Below are 19,696 nucleotides of genomic sequence, written 5' to 3'. Positions count from 1 at the left end.
TTTGATTTACAAATGTATGTAGCATGAGAATAAAATCTGTACTTTGCAAAACACACAAGTTCAGTAACAAGTTATGTACCTGAAGACAATCTGCTCTGACATGCCAATTCAAATGGAAGAAAGTATTTCTCTGCTGTAATGATATTGCCTTCATCATTCTTTGGTAATGGCAAGGCAGATGATGGATTAGGGGCATCCTGACCTGCACCTTTCAGTTCGTTTCGTATCTACAATGTAAGGTTATGACAATTAATCAGGAAAATTAACCAAGATTAAGAGCTACTACAATTAATGAAAACTTGACATAAAGATATCAACTATTCAATCACATGCAATGCAAAACTACTTACAGTATAACCGCCACTTACTGTGTTCAATCAAAGTGTTTTTAAATAAATTTTGTTAATATAATTCGAAACAGAACGAGCAACTTACAAAGCACGTTTCAACTGGGAGTGGTGCGACCACTTTATATCTTGGTCGCTGAGAGCCCTCACAATAAACATTTCTTTAGTTTAAAAGTCCTTTGCATCGTTACCTAAAAGAATAACAATAACATTCTTCAAATGTAACGTACTAAATAATATCAATCAGTTTACGACGACATTATTCTAATCTATAAACACAGGCAGCCATTTTGAACGGAACTAATACCGTAGTGAAATTTGAAACTATTGTTCCTTAATTCGGCAAATATTCTCAATATCACACTGATAGAATTTAAGTACTGTAACATGTATGTTTTTCATAATGTGAAAACATATGTCTTAATAACACGCTTTATTATACGGTCAGATTGTCGATTTACTTTCAGTACCAACATTCAAGCATGGAAGTTCCTTTCATTTTAACTAATGTTTCAATGCAACTCTTTGACAAACTAAACATTTTCTAGCAGTTATAGGCACAGTGGAATATCTGAAATTCATGTAACTCAATATGTTGTCTTGCGATATTTCACTTAGTGAGACATTATCCCTAAAGTATACATGCCTTCGTTTACCACGTTGGTCACAGTGGGTGGTGACCTTACGTACGAAATAAACATTCATATTTTGAGTGTTAATTCTAAAATGATTATACATATCATTGTATAATATATAGGTACGCATGTACAGGATGAATTACATCTTATGTGAGGTACACGAAATCTGTCCTGGAACTGGAATTTTTTGTAACAGAATTGGCAGTACTACATAAAGTTTGCATGTGTTGACAAAATATGTCTTAGAATATTACAGTGAAATTTATTGTGTTATAGTTTGAATTTAAAACACAGAACGTATTGGTTATTGTAGGTTGTACTGGAGACATGAACATTGCATAGGTCAGGAACAGAGGTGAAGGAAAAGCTTTCACCTTTTCAACTTAAGTTATGCTAGTTGTGGTTTGTTACCTTCCCCTTAAAGTTATTATGACAATTTCCAGTGTTATGAAACCTTACTTCGAAGCTTTTATGACCAAATTCTGCCTTAAGTGAACTGTCTTTCTGTTGGGTTTTATTCTAAATAAATCAAGTTATTTATTTGCTACCTTGTGACTGAATTCCCTACTGACTCATTTAGAATTGTAAACTGTGAATACTACAAATAAATTTGTCGTCCTTAATTTTACAAGAAGCCCAGAGGAGAAAGCTGTTCCAGTTGTGAAAGTTATTGCAACTCCAGAGATAAAATCAACCGAAGAGTCTGGGATTGTCCCAGAAAATGTATCCAAATCAAAGAAGACGAATGAAGTCAAGGGGGAAGGTAAGTTCTCTTCCTTTAAATTATTTAAATTTGTTCTGTAGCATCAGAATTTAATATTTCGTTACTGCCTCAGGGTATTTATATGCTAAGTCTGTAGCAGAAGCTGTGTGACTTCAATATAGAGATAGAATTTTCATTGTGGGTTTATTTGAGTCGCTATTACAAGTACATTGTTTGGTCATGCAAGGTGGCCACTCATTTAAAGTTACAGTGCCATAATTTTATGTTGAAAGTAGAAGATTTCAAGGCTTTAATGACAATTCAGTACTAATGAATAATGAATTGGACAGATGGATGAGGTATGCAAGTCTCAGTTAGGATAACCAGTCTCAGACCAAGATCTGGACCTTGGACTTCCCAAATTTGAAGCATGATTGCTAATCACTTGGCTGCAATTTTTGTATCCATTATATATGGAATTTAAATAAGAGAGATTTGAAGGAAGTGGTTTTCAAAAGATCAGATATTGTAGTAAACAAAATGTCTTTATTTTAGAACTCTGAAACTATTTGGGGAGACAGAATAAACTGCGTTAATTGTGCCCTCATCTTCTGTTAAAAGTTATTGTAATTTAAAAGTGCGCAAGGACTTATGAAGCATTACCTGGCCTACATTTCATGTTACGAGTTGACACATTTTAGTCTGGAATTTTGTTTGACAGTAATCTTTCTTCTGGTGTCAGTTTACTTTTTTTTCAGTCTTCATAAACTCTTCATTGGCACATTTCAGAATTTAAAAAAAAATATACAGACTTTTAATTCATTAATTATAATTTCTAATGTCACTTTATAATACATAACCCTAAAATATGAGGAGAGATGGAGACTTCCAGTTTCTCCAGAACTCTGTCAACTCATCCTAGCACGCCGCAGTCCTTTCCCCAGAAATGATAAACACAAGCCTTAACAAGGTGAAAGCCTTCAAACTTCAGTTTAGTTCAGTGTTTTGTACAGGAGTTTACTGTTTTTCAGATAACAGTGCCTTTAATGAAAATATTAATCGCAGTGTGGTTTTATTTGTTTGTGACAGTACTCTCACAGGAATGCTTTTACTGTCCTTGTGATAAGGACTAGATTAACACAAAGCACTGGATACCCATAGAAATCACAATTATATTTGACTTTTGGTAATTGTGATGAGTGATTTACCGTTGGATTGTTAGTACCTAGGACTGATAAAATATATTGTTGTTGATAACCTTTGGTTTTCAAACTAAAAGATGCCATTGGCTGATGAGCTGAGTCACTTATTCTCTCTGGAAATGAAAAAAAGACAAATGGCTGTCTGGATCAAATCAGGAGCCTCAGTTTCAGTTTCCAGGCTGCCCCCCTGCGGTTAGAACATAGAAATCATTTAACTACTACAAAACTTAGCAAATTAAATTCATAATTGTGTGCAACAACCAAGACTTAGTATATTTTGAATGTAAATTTAAGTCATGTGAAGATATATATTTACAGATACATATATTTCTGTTTCTTGTGATGTATGCTTGTATTGTTCTGATGACAGTGTGTTCCTGTTATAAATGTTTTTGATTCATCATATTTTAAACTCTTATTGCCAAGCTGCATATTTTTAAAAAAAAACAACTGAGCTGCTTCTTTAAAATTTCATAACGATCACAAGAGACCTTTATGATTTATGAAACAGAACATAGCACACCGAAAAATATATTGTGTGATAGTGTAATTTATTAAACGAAACACACACACATTTTATTAAAATTAAATAATAAATAACAGAAAAGTAATTTTTAAGCATTAGTCATATAGGAGGCTTACAGAATCTGTCACACTGGTAGGAAAATGGGAGAATACATTTTATAAACTTAATTGTACGTGGTCCATCATCTTATTATTTACAAAGATTATTGATGGTATTAAACTTGTGTGTTACAAATGTGGTACCTTTGAAAGAAATTCTCGTTATTCTTACATGAAAGAATTTTATTTTCCAGTTACTCATCCATAAATCCATTGAGACGCTGTGATTACCAGGTTATAGAAATATGCGTAAGAAGACTTTGGTATATGTTACGTAGTCATCGCAGATGTTTAATCGTGTCTCACCGTAACACCAAGGCAACTATCCCATTGTGAAAGAAATCACTGACCAGTCATTTGCGCTCCTTTAGTTATCCGATGAGACGGAAATAACTTTGGTGGTTCAGAAGCTTCGACTCTCGAGACACCCTCACACATTATCACTGGAAGCCTTTTGTTATATATAGTTCTTATTTCTGTCGAGTAGAATGCTGTTTTCTTACGCATATTAATGGTTATAAGAGTTAATGTAGTGTATTATGTTGTAGACGTCTAGTCGTATTACAAAAAGGATAACGTTCACAAATGGTTTATTTTTATGTTGGATACAAGATTTTTTTTTTAAAAAATATGTACCTTCAGTTACGCCATGATCGCTTCCATGGACGTCTCGTCAAATTCTTTGTTCATTAATAATTTTATCATTTGGTGTCATAGTCTGAGATTCTGACAGTGTTTTAAGTAATTGACAAAATATGGAAATGCCTTCAGTTTTCTCTGTTCTCAGTGGCTTCCTTCACTAAGTTATTTAATATTTTTTTCTTCATTTTTAATGATTCTTTATCAGTTGTGAAGATTATATTGACAATGTTTAGTGAGAATTGGCAGAATGATTAAGAGGAATGAAATAAGTTTACATAATTGTATTTGTTATGTGTATTGAAACACCATTTTGCAAGGAACTTGCAGTTTTTCTGAAGAACTTACTGCCTTCCTCTCCAGACTGGAATACATTTTCACTAGTGTGCTTTAGGTGTACTCCCAATACACCAGATGAGTTTTCTAATAATACTTTAATTTTGGTGTTAACAAATTATTTCCTTAAAGTAAATTTAATCATAGTATTGAAGTGAGATATATATACTTCTTGTAGATATATTGAAGAGGAGATTTTACTTCCCAAGAATTACAGAACGTCTGCTGGAAGGCTAATAGTATGAGACGTATGAACTATGGACCAAATGTGGGTGAAGATTTGCTTTATCTGGCTTTCTCACTAATTTTTTTTCATTCTTAAGAGTTATTTTATTGTGCGAACAGATGACGGAAGTTTCACCACATATCGGAATACAAAAATAGAACAGTTTGCTAACAGAACTATTCCATTGTGTGTTACAGAATTGAAAGAAAGCAAACTTTAGCATTCTGACAGAGAGTTTTACCATGGAAAGGCACCTTAGGGCTACTGATATTGATTTTCAACTGCCATTGTTTGCCGAGTAGCTGTTGATGGTCAGGAGGTGATGTATCATGGCAGACGAGGCATTTCGGCGTATGACGTGGCGAGAGTTACCGATACGAGAAGAACATGGTGAGGCATATTCTCAGTTCCAGTGTCCGCATCGCCCACATCAAACTAAACACAAAAGCAGCATCCAAATGTCTCCGATTAAAGCCCATTAGGAGAGATACTGGTAAGTTGGTGCATACAAACACATACTCATGCATGGATGCATGAGTATGTTCTGTTACTTATTGAAGAATTGAGTTAGCTTCCTCTTGAGTATATGTCATAAGGAGACAGATAATATGAAAGGTATATAGAGAGTTACTATTGGGAACAATAATTTATGTGGGATCAGTTCATGGTACGCCTGCATCATATTTTGTCAGTCAGTTTTGGCATCGGGTTTCATTTCAGGTTCTTATGGTGATGTGTGTGAAGATGGCTGTCTTCTGGGATATTGCGCGGTAGATATTGATTTTGTAATTGTGGTTTTGTTCCGTTTCTTGTCCTACCCAAGTTTTCTATTAAAGCGTGATTTTAATTAATTTGAATAATTTGTAAATATTATAAATGTATTGTGTGTGATGTTTTATTGTAGCTGGTGGGTTGCATTGAGACTGTCATATGTCGTAAGTCTACTTACTAAATTACCAGTTGCTGATGTAAGGAGTTTGTTAGCAAGGGAAAGGTTAATTTTCTACATCAGTAAAATAACTGATGACTTTTTGAGAAGACTTCTTCTCCACAGTTACTGAGTAGAGTTTTAGTTCCATCCAGATGTGTCCAGTACGTAAAAGTGCACATAACTAAAAAAAAAACACCGTGAAACTGAACACTCATTTTGGCTTAGTGTTATATAAATACCGCATCTAATTCCAAACAATTAAATGGTAAATCCTGTAAGAACTATAATTGTCTTTTAATGTTATTTATTTGATTATTTTCAGCAGAGTCTAGAGGAGAAACCGTCACGAATAAAATATTCAGCAATCCCGTTGCTGCTGACGGCTTTACAATTTGTGGAGTGGTATTTCAGGCAGCATTTCAAACAGCAGTGCAATGGAGTGTGCTTCGACGTAGATCTACTTCAGATCCGAGATCGGTAGATGGCAGCAGAGTCTGTTACAGTACGCAAAGAATGATCATCGAATATCCCTCATTCTCCCGCGATCCCGGGATTTGTTCGCTGCTTCTCAGATGTTGCCATCCCTGCGTACGAGATAATGGCGTAAGTATTGTGTATCTCTTCTGTCCACTGCATTTCTTCTGTAATATATTGCGAGAGCGTGCAAGTTAATGTTATGTTATTTGAGTTTGTGTTGAATTTATGTGTGTCATCTTTCCCTTGTGTGGAGGACGTAAAGTAAGAACTAATTCGATTGCGTTGAAGGTCGGCTTAGTTGGCCAATTGATTATGATGTAGAGTGCCTCTATAGGAAAAATTACGTCTGTGACTGCTTGTGGAAATGCAGTAGCTGATGATTTATAGTTGTGTAAGAACTTGCTGCAATGAACAAAGTAAAAGTAAGTAGGTAGAGTGACAGGATGGAATAATGTTGATGTGGCACACTTTAAGTTCTTAGTGACGAGGTATCGGGTGTTGATAAGATGCCTCATAAGGCCATTAGGAAGACCTCAGTCCCTCGTGCGTCTAGTTGCTCTCCGAGGATGTGTACAGTTATAATTTTGGTGTGAATGCCTTGTCTGTATCAAAGAGGAGTTTGAGATCAGAGGATTAATACTGAAGAGGATGTGCTGAATGGCAACTGCCTCGTGAACTGTATCTCCCCTCTTTTATGCATATATCGTGGAGTAATATTACCAAGAGATGGCAGACCAAGTTATCTGAATATTAGTGTTTCAGAAGATCAGTTGTGTGTGTGATGGGGAACCAGCTTAGGTGGAGTTGGAGATGTGAAGAACCAGACAGAATGAAGCACCTGGAATGTTTGTGACTTGGATAAGGAAATGCAGTATTCAGGTATGTTAGGGAGTAGAGTTTATTTACATTCCATAGATCCTTATTAGGACTAAACTAAAGGATGTTGTTCATTGATGAACTTGCAGGCACTGTAAAGCAACAGACTGGAGATGCTGATGTTGCAGCTATAACTAAAGGAATTCGGACATTAAAGATCCCAAATAGGACAGGTTGTGGGACTAAAGGAATAAAAACTGTAGCAGAAACCAACTATTTATCAATTTTTCCTGTAGTGATGTTGCTTGGAACACAATTGAAGGTGTGATAGCGCACGTAATATAAACAAAAGTTTTGTTCTCACTGTAGGCAGTTTTCCACTCTAAAATGAAAAAGTTGTTTCTATCAGAAAGATTCTGATGTGTTTTTATGTTCAGTAAGACAAATATAATAGGAAGCATACTGGCAGTTTTAGTTATGTAATGTGATATCATCGAAGGCCAAGTTGAAGGAAAGCGAGGACTGGGAAGAAGACTGATGCAGCTAACCGACGATCTGAAACAAGGAAAGAAGATGAAGTTCCAGGAATTACAGCGAGAAGCCGAGAATAGGGAAAACTGGAGAGCTCTTTTTGGGCAGAGCAATGGACCTGTCGTAAGACAGAACACTGAATAATAATAATAATAATAATATAGTAAAAATTTGTGTCATGGTATTAAGCTTTAGTAAGAATCCTTTACATAAGATTGAATGAAAATACACTTGTTCTAGTCACGCACAACAGACAAGTATTGCGTGCCCAGTAAGCAGTGTTATAAATTTGTGTGTAACTAATTTAAAATTGAAATTCATTAGTAAACCACTGTCAGCATAAGGAATAGCTTTCTGTTTCTGTCCACGATAATGTCACGGAGGATATTTACTGACAGACTACCGACGTCCATCTTCTGGCATTCGAAAGAACAGAGAATTTAGTAATCCAGCTTCAGAATCCTTTAAAATTTACTCGCACCATTCTGTTTTTGCTGCAAGCCTACAGAGGCGTCCCGTCATACCTGTTGTGTTACTATAATTACAATTTATATTATGTACATCCCATGTACGCTTCACAGCATAAGCCAAGCAAGGAACGTATAGTGTGAATTTGAAGCCCTTTTTAAAAAATAACGCATAGTAAGCTTATTTCTGTTATATACTCAGCTGACGGGGACCATGGTTACGCATTGTATGCATGCTACGTATTACAGAAAGGTGGAAGAAAGGTAGATGATAGAGAAGACATGGAACTCGGGAAACGTCAAGAGGGAGGCTGTCGTGACTGAAGAGGAGGCAAGAAGTGATGCTCCATACCAGTGGTTCTCAAACTTTTTTAGTGCTGAAGAACCCTTTTGGTGTTTAAATAATATCACAGAGCCTTTGAAACGAAAACTTAATGTTCTTGTGCGATTGATGTATCTGCTTGCTGGCCACGATGGAGTTGAAGACAGGACCAGTGTTGGAAACCTGCATCAGTAATTCGTTATTGTTCCCGAATATCTTGAAAACACGATTTTGCAGTTATATGGATTTTATGTTTAGTTGAAAGTAAATGTTGGTATGCAAGCTTCATTATTTGTTTTCAGGTGATGTCATAGTTATCTTTAGTAATCTTCCACCTTGTCCATAAATTTGTTGGCTCTCCGGTCTGTATTCGGTCCGTGGCCGCCTCGATTCTCCTCTTCCATTCGGTCCTCTGTTAGGTCCATCTGTCCGAGGCTTTGATTGAGGTGTAGTAAGTGATGAGTATCTTAATTTGTAAGTATTCCTTTGAGATGGCCTCCGACATGTGTCTAGCAAATCTCGTGTGAGCTGCTTTTAGTCATATTTCTTAATATCCACTTCAGTATTATATCTCATTATTGTTCTAACCAGGAAGTCTAAGTAATTACCTAGTTGGTGGGCGTGTGCTAGCATTAACAGAGTGACTGTGACTGGTTGTGCTTCAACTGGATATTTCTTGTTATGTTCCAGACAGGCGTTGTTACGTCAATGGACAACATTGTTCCTTTTAAGTACCTGCAGTTGCCACAGACAGAGCATGACAATACAATGGCCTTCCAACTAAGTATTCAACTATTTTCAATTTCCAGGTAATACACAGAATCTGTTACATGCAATATTGTATTCATATTGAATCAATATATATTCATACGAAACAATCTCTACCAAAACGTACACGGAAGAAACTACTGCTGAGCAGACGGACCGAGCTTTAACACGACTTGTGTTCATGGTTCATCAATTTGATGCGTGCTCAAGGTTCTACTAGAAGGACGGTAGATTTATCACCTCCCTAAGCACTGCAGCTTACCTTATTTGATAGAGGAGTCTCAATGAGCTGACCTCTTGCTTCTAAGCAAGCCTCGCTCTTCTTCTGTGGCTGTCCGGTCCATATTCCGTCCATGGCCTCCTCAATCCTCCTCTTTCATTTGGTCCTATCCTCTGTTAGGTCCGTCTGTCCGAGGCTTTGATTGAGGTTTAAAATCATCTTCCTTTTTAAAGTGCAACCCCCAACCTGGAGGACCTGAGTACCTGTCTTAGTCTGACCTCTCCCCCCTCGACCAATCTGGGTAGGGAGGCCCTACCAGCAGCTATGCTACCGCCAACATACCAAGCAAGCCTTGCGCCTTCTAAAATTATTTCTTCACATGTGATGGAGTTGCTATCTTGAAATATTAGCAGTCTCCCTTGGAATATTGCTAGTTTTTGCAAAGAACGCAAAGTACCATCTGCACAACAGACAGAACATCGCAGTCTCAAGATTTGGATGTAAGAATTTAATAATTTGTGTAACATAATTTTGTGAGACAACAAAAACAGTCTTATGTCTTGGTAAATAGCGATACATAAAATACCAAAGGTGTTTCACACGACGTTAAGAAGAATAATGTAGTTGAATGCGTGTGTCGAGATAAGGGACGACACTGCATTCAGCGTTAAAAATTGTATAAATATTTATAATTCAGGCTCTGAATATCCAGGTGTGCATTCTAAGCAATAAATTTGAGACAAATAATTGCAAATATAATATAAATAGATTATGGACGGATACCAGTTAATATGACACTGTTGTGAGACAGTGGTGATGATGGAAGCCTGTTTGTCCTGTATGCAAGGTGTGTACTGTCCTGAAAAATGTAATAGAAGCTAGTTGGTTAAATTTGTGGCTCAATACACAATCCTCACAGCTATGCAATTCTTAGAGCATTGTTACATAAAATAAGACAAGCCTTTGCAATTTCCAATTGCCTCTGGAATGTGAGTTTACCCACACTCCAAGACACTTCATATTACAAAGTCAGAAAATGTCAGTGGCCTGAAGCATATTTTACTTTGTATCCATATGCAAATTTTTATTTTCATTACGAAAATTCTGATATTGTGCTCAGGAAGGCGGTTGATCGATAACTTTGAAATTAAATGTTTGTGTTGGAAATTTAATTTTAAAATAATTTTTTAACTTAACTGTACTTTTCCAGATCAAATAATAAGTCACAAAATGGTTTGAAATGATCTCAGTTCTTATTTTCTTGAATAAAGAATATTTATAAATTTAAAATGTATTTTGTTGTTCATTGATGAAATCGCAGGCACCGTAAGGCAACAGACTGGAGACGCTGATGTTGCAGCTGTAACTAAAGGAATTGAGACATTAAAGATCCCAAATAGGACAGGTTGTGGGACTAAAGGAAGAAAAACTGGACTTGTCAACGCTTCGGAACAAAATTGCCATTCATTATGATGTGGAATTTAAACCTTCACCATTTCCAAAGAGGCTTTTGAGGTGTGTATAGCCCCATTATATTTTGCATACGATATGTACAGGTAAACTTTGTATGATTTTTTTATGGGATAAAGAATAATAAATATGTTAACATTAGTTTCAAAATGGTTTTATTTGGTTTTACAATAATTCACTCTGATTTGCATTTTTTGGTAACTGGTAAGATTTTAATTGTAAATATTTCAGTGTACTGTTGTCTTTTTCAATTATTTTACCCACAAATCTAAGAACTAAATCAGTTTTGAAGATACGTTGCATGTGAAAATGTGTGCGCTATAATACTAATACGTTTGAATCCAGCAAATACTGAACTTTTCTGCCTTCGTAGACTTTGGACGTCCATGGATATTTGTGTAGCTAGCAGCAAAAATGAATTTCTTCTTGGCTTTTACCTGTTGTCTATCTTCTTTAGGTCAGTCTGAATAATATTAAAACTTTTAATGACTTCCGTGTAAAAAGACCTTTTGCTACTCTGATAACTCAGAATAATGTGATGTTAATTTTCTCACATTAATTTGTATGTCGTTGTTAATAAGTAGGAGGCTAAATGTTTATGTTTTGTGTTTATACAATTTGGTAAAATCAATGCATTGCTTATATACTTACAGGTAGATTTTGATTAATCGGGTGTTGAGGAGGATATTTGGGCCTAGGAGAGAAGACAATGGGGCGTGGAGAAAACTGCACAATGACGAGCTTAAAAATCTGTACTGCTCCCCCAGTATTGTCAGGGTGATTAAGTCGAGAAGATTGAGATGGGCGGGGCATGTAGCGCGCATGGATGGGACAAGGTGTGCACCGGGTATTGGTTGGGAAACCTGAAGGAAAGAGACCGCTGGGGAGACCTAGACATAGATGGGAGGATAATCTCAGGCAGGATCTATGGGAGATAGGAGTTGAAGGAGAATGGATTTTGTTGGCCCAGGACAGGGTCCAGTGGAAGGCTTTGGTTAATTCGGTGATGAACCTTCGGGTTCGGTAAGCCATCTAGTTAGTTAGATTTTGATTACAGTTTGTTATTGTCAGTGTTGGTAAAATTCAATACAATTTTAAGAGCTAGCCGAGATTTTAGGGACCAAACGTAATGTGGTTGCCATGTGTTGCTGCATTTAACAGTACATTGCAATCAGGTCTTTTCTCATTGTGATTATGAATTAATGACTGCTGCCTCCATTATAGCATTATTTGTAGATGAATGTTGACATCGAGGATGTATTAATTGGTACAGCTCTTCTCTGGTTTAAGAGTATTACTGAATGTAATTGCACATTATGTATGAAGCTTCATTCTTTAGGTTTCAAAATCCTAAATTTTTGTTTCTGTAACAATACATGCTCTGGTCCAGTGGTTTTGAAATTGCGGGTCAGAATGAATTGTGAGGGTGCCTTGAAAGGGTCGCAAGCTTAACCTTTTCCTCACTGATTGTTGCATTTGTAACCACACTTGGAGGATACAATCAGGATCTTTGGTTAGCGTATGAACTGTAGTGATCTGATATGAACAGTTACATTATTTAATAAAACTATTAATAAGGTAGTATATTTGCGTCATATTGTGAATTAGGTTGATATTTTAATATTTTTTCCGTCAAATCACAATTTTTAATAAGATAATAAAATATTTAAAATATCATTTCACGTTCCGCATCGAATGATCGATTTACAAATTGGAACGTCTCTTACGACATGTTTCGGTTATATTTAACCGTCCTCAGGTATAAATTAGATTGGTAAATCTAAAACTCGAATTACAATCATTTACAATGTTATGCAGTTTATTGAAAATGTTATTATCAGATTACTCTTATATATTAGAACGAAGGTATTGTTTTTTATATGGCGTGGTTCATCTGATGTTCAATATTAGTCGGTGATGAGTTGATAGAGACATGACGTGTCTAGCGGAAGACATCTAGAAGTATTACTGTGTCGGGTCGAGGTTTAATACTGAATAGGATGTGCTGAATGGCAACTGCCTTGTGAACTGTATCTCCCCTCTTTTATGCATATATCGTGGAGTAATATTACCAAGAGATGGCAGACCAAGTTATCTGAATATTAGTGTTTCAGAAGAGCAGTTGTGTGTGTGATGGGGAACCAGCTTAGGTGGAGTTGGAGATGTGAAGAACCAGACAGAATGAAGCACCTGGAATGTTTGTGACTTGGATAAGGAAATGCATTATTCAGGTATGTTAGGGAGTAGAGTTTATTTACATTCCATAGATCCTTATTAGGACTAAACTAAAGGATGTTGTTCATTGATGAACTTGCAGGCACTGTAAAGCAACAGACTGGAGACGCTGATGTTGCAGCTGTAACTAAAGGAATTGAGACATTAAAGATCCCAAATAGGACAGGTTGTGGGACTAAAGGAATGAAAACTGTAGTAGAAACCAACTATTTATCAATTTTTCCTGTAGTGATGTTGCTTGGAACACAATTGAAGGTGTGATAGCGCATGTAATATAAACAAAAGTTTTGTTCTCACTGTAGACAGTTTTCCACTCTAAAATGAAAAAGATGTTTCTATCAGAAAGATTCTGATGTGTTTTTATGTTCAGTAAGACAAATATAATAGGAAGCATACTGGCAGTTTTAGTTATGTAATGTGATATCATCGAAGGCCAAGTTGAAGGAAAGCGAGGACTGGGAAGAAGACTGATACAGCTAACCGACGATCTGAAAGAAGGAAAGAAGATGAAGTTCCAGGAATTAAAACGAGAAGCTGAGAATAGGGAAAACTGGAGAGCTCTTTTTGGGCAGAGCAATGGACCTGTCGTAAGACAGAACACTGAATAATAATAATAATAATAATAATATAGTAAAAATTTGTGTCATGGTATTAAGCTTTAGTAAGAATCCTTTACATAAGATTGAATGAAAATACACTTGTTCTAGTCACGCACAACAGAATAGTATTGCGTGCCCACTAAGCAGTGTTATAAATTTGTGTGTAACTAATTTAAAATTGAAATTCATTAGTAAACCACTGTCAGCATAAGGAATAGCTTTCTGTTTCTGTCCATGATAATGTCACGGAGGATATTTACTGACAGACTACCGACGTCCATCTTCTGGCATTCGAAAGAACAGCTTCATTATTGCTTTTCAGGTGATGTCATAGTTATCTTTAGTAATCTTCCACCTTGTCCATAAATTTGTTGGCTCTCCGGTCTGTATTCGGTCCGTGGCCTCCTCGATTCTCCTCTTCCATTCGGTCCTCTGTTAGGTCCATCTGTCCGAGGCTTTGATTGAGGTGTAGTATCTTAATTTGTAAGTATTCCTTTGAGATGGCCTCCGACATGTGTCTAGCAAATCTCGTGTGAGCTGCTTTTAGTCATATTTCTTAATATCCACTTCAGTATTATATCTCATTCTTGTTCTAACCAGGAAGTCTAAGTAATTACCTAGTTGGTGGGCGTGTGCTAGCATTAACAGAGTGACTGTGACTGGTTGTGCTTCAACTGGATATTTCTTGTTATGTTCCAGACAGGCGTTGTTACATCAATGGACAACATTGTTCCTTTTAAGTACCTGCAGTTGCCACAGACAGAGCAAGACAATACAATGGCCTTCCAACTAAGTATTCAACTATTTTCAATTGCCAGGTAATACACAGAATCTGTTACATGCAATATTGTATTCATATTGAATCAATATATATTCATACGAAACAATCTCTACCAAAACGTACACGGAAGAAACTACTGCTGAGCAGACGGACCGAGCTTTAACACGACTTGTGTTCATGGTTCATCAATTTGATGCGTGCTCAAGGTTCTACTAGAAGGACGGTAGATTTATCACCTCCCTAAGCACTGCAGCTTACCTTATTTGATAGAGGAGTCTCAATGAGCTGACCTCTTGCTTCTAAGCAAGCCTCGCTCTTCTTCTATGGCTCTCCGGTCCATATTCCGTCCATGGCCTCCTCAATCCTCCTCTTTCATTTGGTCCTATCCTCTGTTAGGTCCGTCTGTCCGAGGCTTTGATTGAGGTTTAAAATCATCTTCCTTTTTAAAGTGCAACCCCCAACCTGGAGGACCTGAGTACCTGTCTTAGTCTGACCTCTCCCCCCTTGACCAATCTGGGTAGGGAGGCCCTACCAGCAGCTATGCTACCGCCGACGTACCAAGCAAGCCTTGCGCCTTCTAAAATTATTTCTTCACATGTGATGGAGTTGCTATCTTGAAATATTAGCAGTCTCCCTTGGAATATTGCTAGTTTTTGCAAAGAACGCAAAGTACCATCTGCACAACAGACAGAACATCGCAGTCTCAAAATTTGGATGTAAGAATTTAAGAATTTGTGTAACATAATTTTGTGAGACAACAAAAACAGTCTCATGTCTTGGTAAATAGCGATACATAAAATACCAAAGGTGTTTCACACGACGTTAAGAAGAATAATGTAGTTGAATGCGTGTGTCGAGATAACGGACGACACTGCATTCAGCGTTAAAAATTGTATAAATATTTATAATTCAGGCTCTGAATATCCAGGTGTGCATTCTAAGCAATAAATTTGAGACAAATAATTACAAATATAATATAAATAGATTATGGATGGATACCAGGTAATATGACACTGTTGTGAGACAGTGGTGATGATGGAAGCCTGTTTGTCCTGTATACAAGGTGTGTACTGTCCTGAAAAATGTAATAGAAGCTAGTTGGTTAAATTTGTGGCTCAATACACAATCCTCACAGCTATGCAATTCTTAGAGCATTGTTACATAAAATAAGACAAGCCTTTGCAATTTCCAATTGCCTCTGGAATGTGAGTAAAATTAATTGTTTACCCACACTCCGAGACACTTCATATTACAAAGTCAGAAAATGTCAGTGGCCTGAAGTATATTTTACTTTGTGTCCATATGCAAATATTTATTTTCATTACAAAAATTCTGATATCGTGCTCAGGAAGGTCGTTGATCGATAACTTTGAAATTAAATTTTTGTGTTGGAAATTTAATTTTAAAATAATTTTTTAACTTAACTGTACTTTTCCAGCTCAAATGATAAGTTACGAAATGGTTTGAAATGATCTCAGTTCTTATTTTCTTGAATAAAGAATATTTATAAATTTAAAATGTATTTTGTTGTTCATTGATGAAATCGCAGGCACCGTAAGGCAACAGACTGGAGACGCTGATGTTGCAGCTGTAACTAAAGGAATTGAGACATTAAAGATCCCAAATAGGACAGGTTGTGGGACTAAAGGAAGAAAAACTGGACTTGTCAACGCTTCGGAACAAAATTGCCATTCATTATGATGTAGAATTTAAACCTTCACCATTTCCAAAGAGACTTTTGAGGTGTGTATAGCCCCATTATATTTTGCATATGATATGTACAGGTAAACTTTGTATGATTTTTTTATGGGATAAATAATAGTAATTATGTTAACATTAGTTTCAAAATGGTTTTATTTGGTTTTACAATAATTCACTCTGATTTGCATTATTTTGGTAACTGGTAAGATTTTAATTGTAAATATTTCAGTGTACTGTTGTCTTTTTCAATTATTTTACCCACAAATCTAAGAACTAAATCAGTTTTGAAGATACGTTGCGTGTGAAAATGTGTGCGCTATAATACTAATACGTTTGAATCCAGCAAATACTGAACTTTTCTGCCTTCGTAGACTTTGGACGTCCATGGATATTTGTGTAGGTAGCAGCAAAAATGAATTTCTTCTTGGCTTTTACCTGTTGTCTATCTTGTTTAGGTCAGTTTGAATAATATTAAAACTTTTAATGACTTTTGTGTAAAAAGACCTTTTGCTACTCTGATAACTCAGAATAATATGATGTTAATTTTCTCACATTAATTTGTATGTCATTGTTAATAAGTAGGAGGCTAAATGTTATGTTTTGTATTTATACAATTTGGTAAAATCAATGCATTGCTTATATACTTACAGGTAGATTTTGATTAATCGGGTGTTGAGGAGGATATTTGGGCCTAAGAGGGAAGACGATGGGGCGTGGAGAAAACTGCACAGTGACGAGCTTAAAAATCTGTACTGCTCCCCCAGTATTGCCAGGGTGATTAAGTCGAGAAGATTGAGATGGGCCGGGCATGTAGCACGCATGGATGGGGCAAGATGTGTGCACCGGGTATTGGTTGGGAAACCTGAAGGGAAGAGACCGCTGGGGAGACCTAGACGTAGATGGGAGGATAATGTCAGACAGGATCTATGGGAGGAGTTGAAGGAGACTGGATTTTGTTGGCCCAGGACAGGGCTTTGGTTAATTCGGTGATGAACCTTCGGGTTCCTTAAGCCATCTAGTTAGTTAGTTAGTCAGTTAGATTTTGATTACAGTTTGTTATTGTCAGTGTTGGTAAAATTCATTACAATTTTAGGAGCTAGCCAAGACTTTAGGGACCAAACGTAATGTTGCTGCATTTAACAGTACATTGCAATCAGGTCTTTTCTCATTGTGATTTTGAATTAATGACTGCTGCCTCCATTATAGCATTATTTGTAGATGAATGTTGACATCGAGGATGTATTAGTTGGTACAGCTCTTCTCTGGTTTAAGAGTATTACTGTATGTAATTGCACATTATGTATGAAGCTTCATTCTTTAGGTTTCAAAATCCTAAATTTTTGTTTCTGTAACAATACATGCTCTGGTCCAGTGGTTTTGAAATTGCGGGTCAGAATGAATTGTGAGGTTGCCTTTAAAGGGTCGCAAGCTTAACCTTTTCCTCACTGATTGTTGCATTTGTAACCACACTTGGAGGATACAATCAGGATCTTTGGTTAGCGTATGAACTGTAGTGATCTGATAAGAACAGTTCCATTATTTAATAAAACTATTAATAAGGTAGTATATTTGCGTCATATTGTGATTTAGGTTAATATTTTAATATTTTCCGTCAAATCACAATTTTAATAAGATAATAAAATATAAAATATTTAAAATATCATTTCACGTTCCGCATCGAATGATCGATTTAAAAATTGGAACGTCTCTTACGACATGTTTCGGTTATATTTAACCGTCCGCAGGTATAAATTAGATTGGTAAATCTAAAACTCGAATTACAATCATTTACAATGTTATGCAGTTTATTGAAAATGTTATCAGATTACTCTTATATATTAGAACGAAGGTATTGTTTTTTATGTGGCGTGGTTCATCTGATGTTCAATATTAGTCGGTGATGAGTTGATAGAGATATGACGTGTCTAGCGGAAGACATCTAGAGGTATTACTGTGTCGGGTCGAGGTTTAATACTGAAATTCGATGCGGAACGTGAAACGATATTTTAAATATTTTATATTTTATTATCTTATTAAAATTGTGATTTGACGGAAAATATTAAAATATTGAAACTATTAATGATAAACTGTTTGCACAGCTTTATTCAGTCAGACATTTATGAAATTTTACTATACCAGGTGATCTTAAGGCAGTAAATACTAAATGTATAGTAATTGTTACAACAAAGATATGATTGAGCATTAATTCATTTACATGTGTGGATCCATTGCATGGGCTTTGTATGAACTATGTTTGTCATAAGAGATATTTTGATAGAGATAATTTGAGCTTATGTACAAATTATATAAGTTGAAATATAAACTTATGGTATGTAACATCTAGCTTTCTTGAATTTAATGACATTTCCAGGTACTAGCATTGTTAAGACCCCAAGTAGTTTGGTCTGTAATTTCAAAAATCTTGCTGTTTTATTATGCGTCGTTAGGATCTTTGTAGATTAAAGGTGTTATGCAGATTGTGTATGCTATTTTGAATTTTTATGCTTATAAATATGTCCTGTTTCTCTACGTTTCTAGTTTATGTTAGAATTTATTGAACATGATGCAGTAGAACAGGTATGTATGGGCTATCTGAATCCTGTATTTGAAGATTTATTAGACGAAGATGAAGTTAGAAAAATTCAGTGTGAAGGAGCAAGTAGACCTCTTGTAGGGAACACACCAGAAAAACCTGAGGAACGAATGGAATCTGAACCACCAGCAGAAGTAAGGCAGTATCCGGAAATTGTCATTTATGACGATACTCAGCACAGATATTTTGTGAGTGCAGTACAAGATGAAATAAGAACAGTGGAATTACCTGAAACAGATGGAATAATTATAAATAAAGGAGAAGAAAAAGATAAAAGTAGCATAGCAACTGAAACTCAAGTTATTGCAGATCGAAACCAAGGGGATATTGTGAAAACATTAGAATCTCCTGCACATTCTTCTCAAGATGCAGATGAAATGGATACATTTTGCTTGGCAAAGGACAGTATACTCTTCTCTCAAGTGTCAACGAACACACTTGTGACCAGTAATGCCAAGGTGGAGCACGTAGGCTCCGAACAAGAGGCAGATCCTTGCCAAGTAGTGGAGGTAAAGGGAATTTTAAAGTCAGTAGTCTCTTCTTTGGAACCCATTAAGCATGTGGTCTACCCCAGCAGAAGCATAGAAACAATGGTAAGAGTTTGGCCCCCATTCCGTTGAAATGTTGGAAATCGCTGAGGACGCTGAAACGAAACCTGAGGAGTCTGCACCAGAGACTGATTCTGAGTCACCTGTTAAATCAACTAATGTCCAAGGAGACACAAGGAAGATGTTGCATGATGTTCATGGAGGTGCTACTTTGACAATTATCTGTAACAAAAAAATTGCTAGATTATCACTGGAAAATGTTGAGCAAATGTTGAAAATGGTGGGTAGATCTTCACAGTTTGCTGTTATAGAAGTTGGACAAAGATCTGAACATAACACATCTACCGATCTAAAAGAATTAATTCTTAAAAAGGAAATTGAAGTGTCTAAAACATACGAAATAATTGGCAACTTTAGTGACCCAAATCCTTCATGTAACACTGCTGCAGTAGAGTTAAGATATGACTGCAAGAGTTTCTATGGGAATGACAAAGAGACTGATGATGGTGAACCTCCTCTTGA

At 36.2% G+C, this 19,696-nt stretch overlaps 1 protein-coding gene and 1 long non-coding RNA gene across 10 annotated transcripts; one reads left to right on the top strand and one right to left on the bottom strand.

The window, feature by feature from the left end:
• Positions 1-4,087: 4,087 nt before the first annotated feature.
• On the bottom strand, positions 4,088-5,973 carry LOC147871457 (uncharacterized). The gene is made up of 2 exons (XR_015538772.1): positions 5,665-5,973; positions 4,088-5,150 (listed from the first exon to the last, which is right to left on the bottom strand). It is a non-coding gene; the product is annotated as an uncharacterized LOC147871457 (long non-coding RNA).
• Positions 5,073-19,444, top strand: LOC147871456 (uncharacterized). Of its 9 annotated transcripts, none has more exons than XM_087361173.1 (8): positions 5,073-5,208; positions 5,972-6,249; positions 8,950-9,068; positions 10,569-10,762; positions 12,824-12,948; positions 14,251-14,369; positions 15,882-16,075; positions 16,684-18,370. In XM_087361173.1, exons 1-4 carry the CDS (start codon positions 5,103-5,105, stop codon positions 10,597-10,599), a joined length of 534 nt encoding a protein of 177 aa, XP_087217299.1. In that variant the 5' UTR covers positions 5,073-5,102; the 3' UTR covers positions 10,600-10,762; positions 12,824-12,948; positions 14,251-14,369; positions 15,882-16,075; positions 16,684-18,370. The 9 variants fall into 9 exon arrangements, with proteins under 9 accessions (XP_087217299.1, XP_087217297.1, XP_087217300.1 ...); XM_087361171.1 differs by having other exon boundaries at positions 5,074-5,208; positions 5,969-6,249; XM_087361168.1 differs by lacking the exon at positions 5,073-5,208 and adding an exon at positions 6,886-7,002 and having other exon boundaries at positions 6,108-6,249; positions 16,684-19,444.
• Positions 19,445-19,696: the final 252 nt, after the last annotated feature.

Source organism: Zootermopsis nevadensis, unplaced genomic scaffold (genome assembly GCF_977971745.1).
Source record: "Zootermopsis nevadensis isolate Lab colony 2312 unplaced genomic scaffold, Znev_1.0 Znev_ptg000053l, whole genome shotgun sequence".
NCBI lineage: Eukaryota > Metazoa > Arthropoda > Insecta > Blattodea > Termopsidae > Zootermopsis > Zootermopsis nevadensis.
Note: the sequence above shows the minus strand (reverse complement) of the source record. Positions and strands in the feature narration are given on the sequence as shown.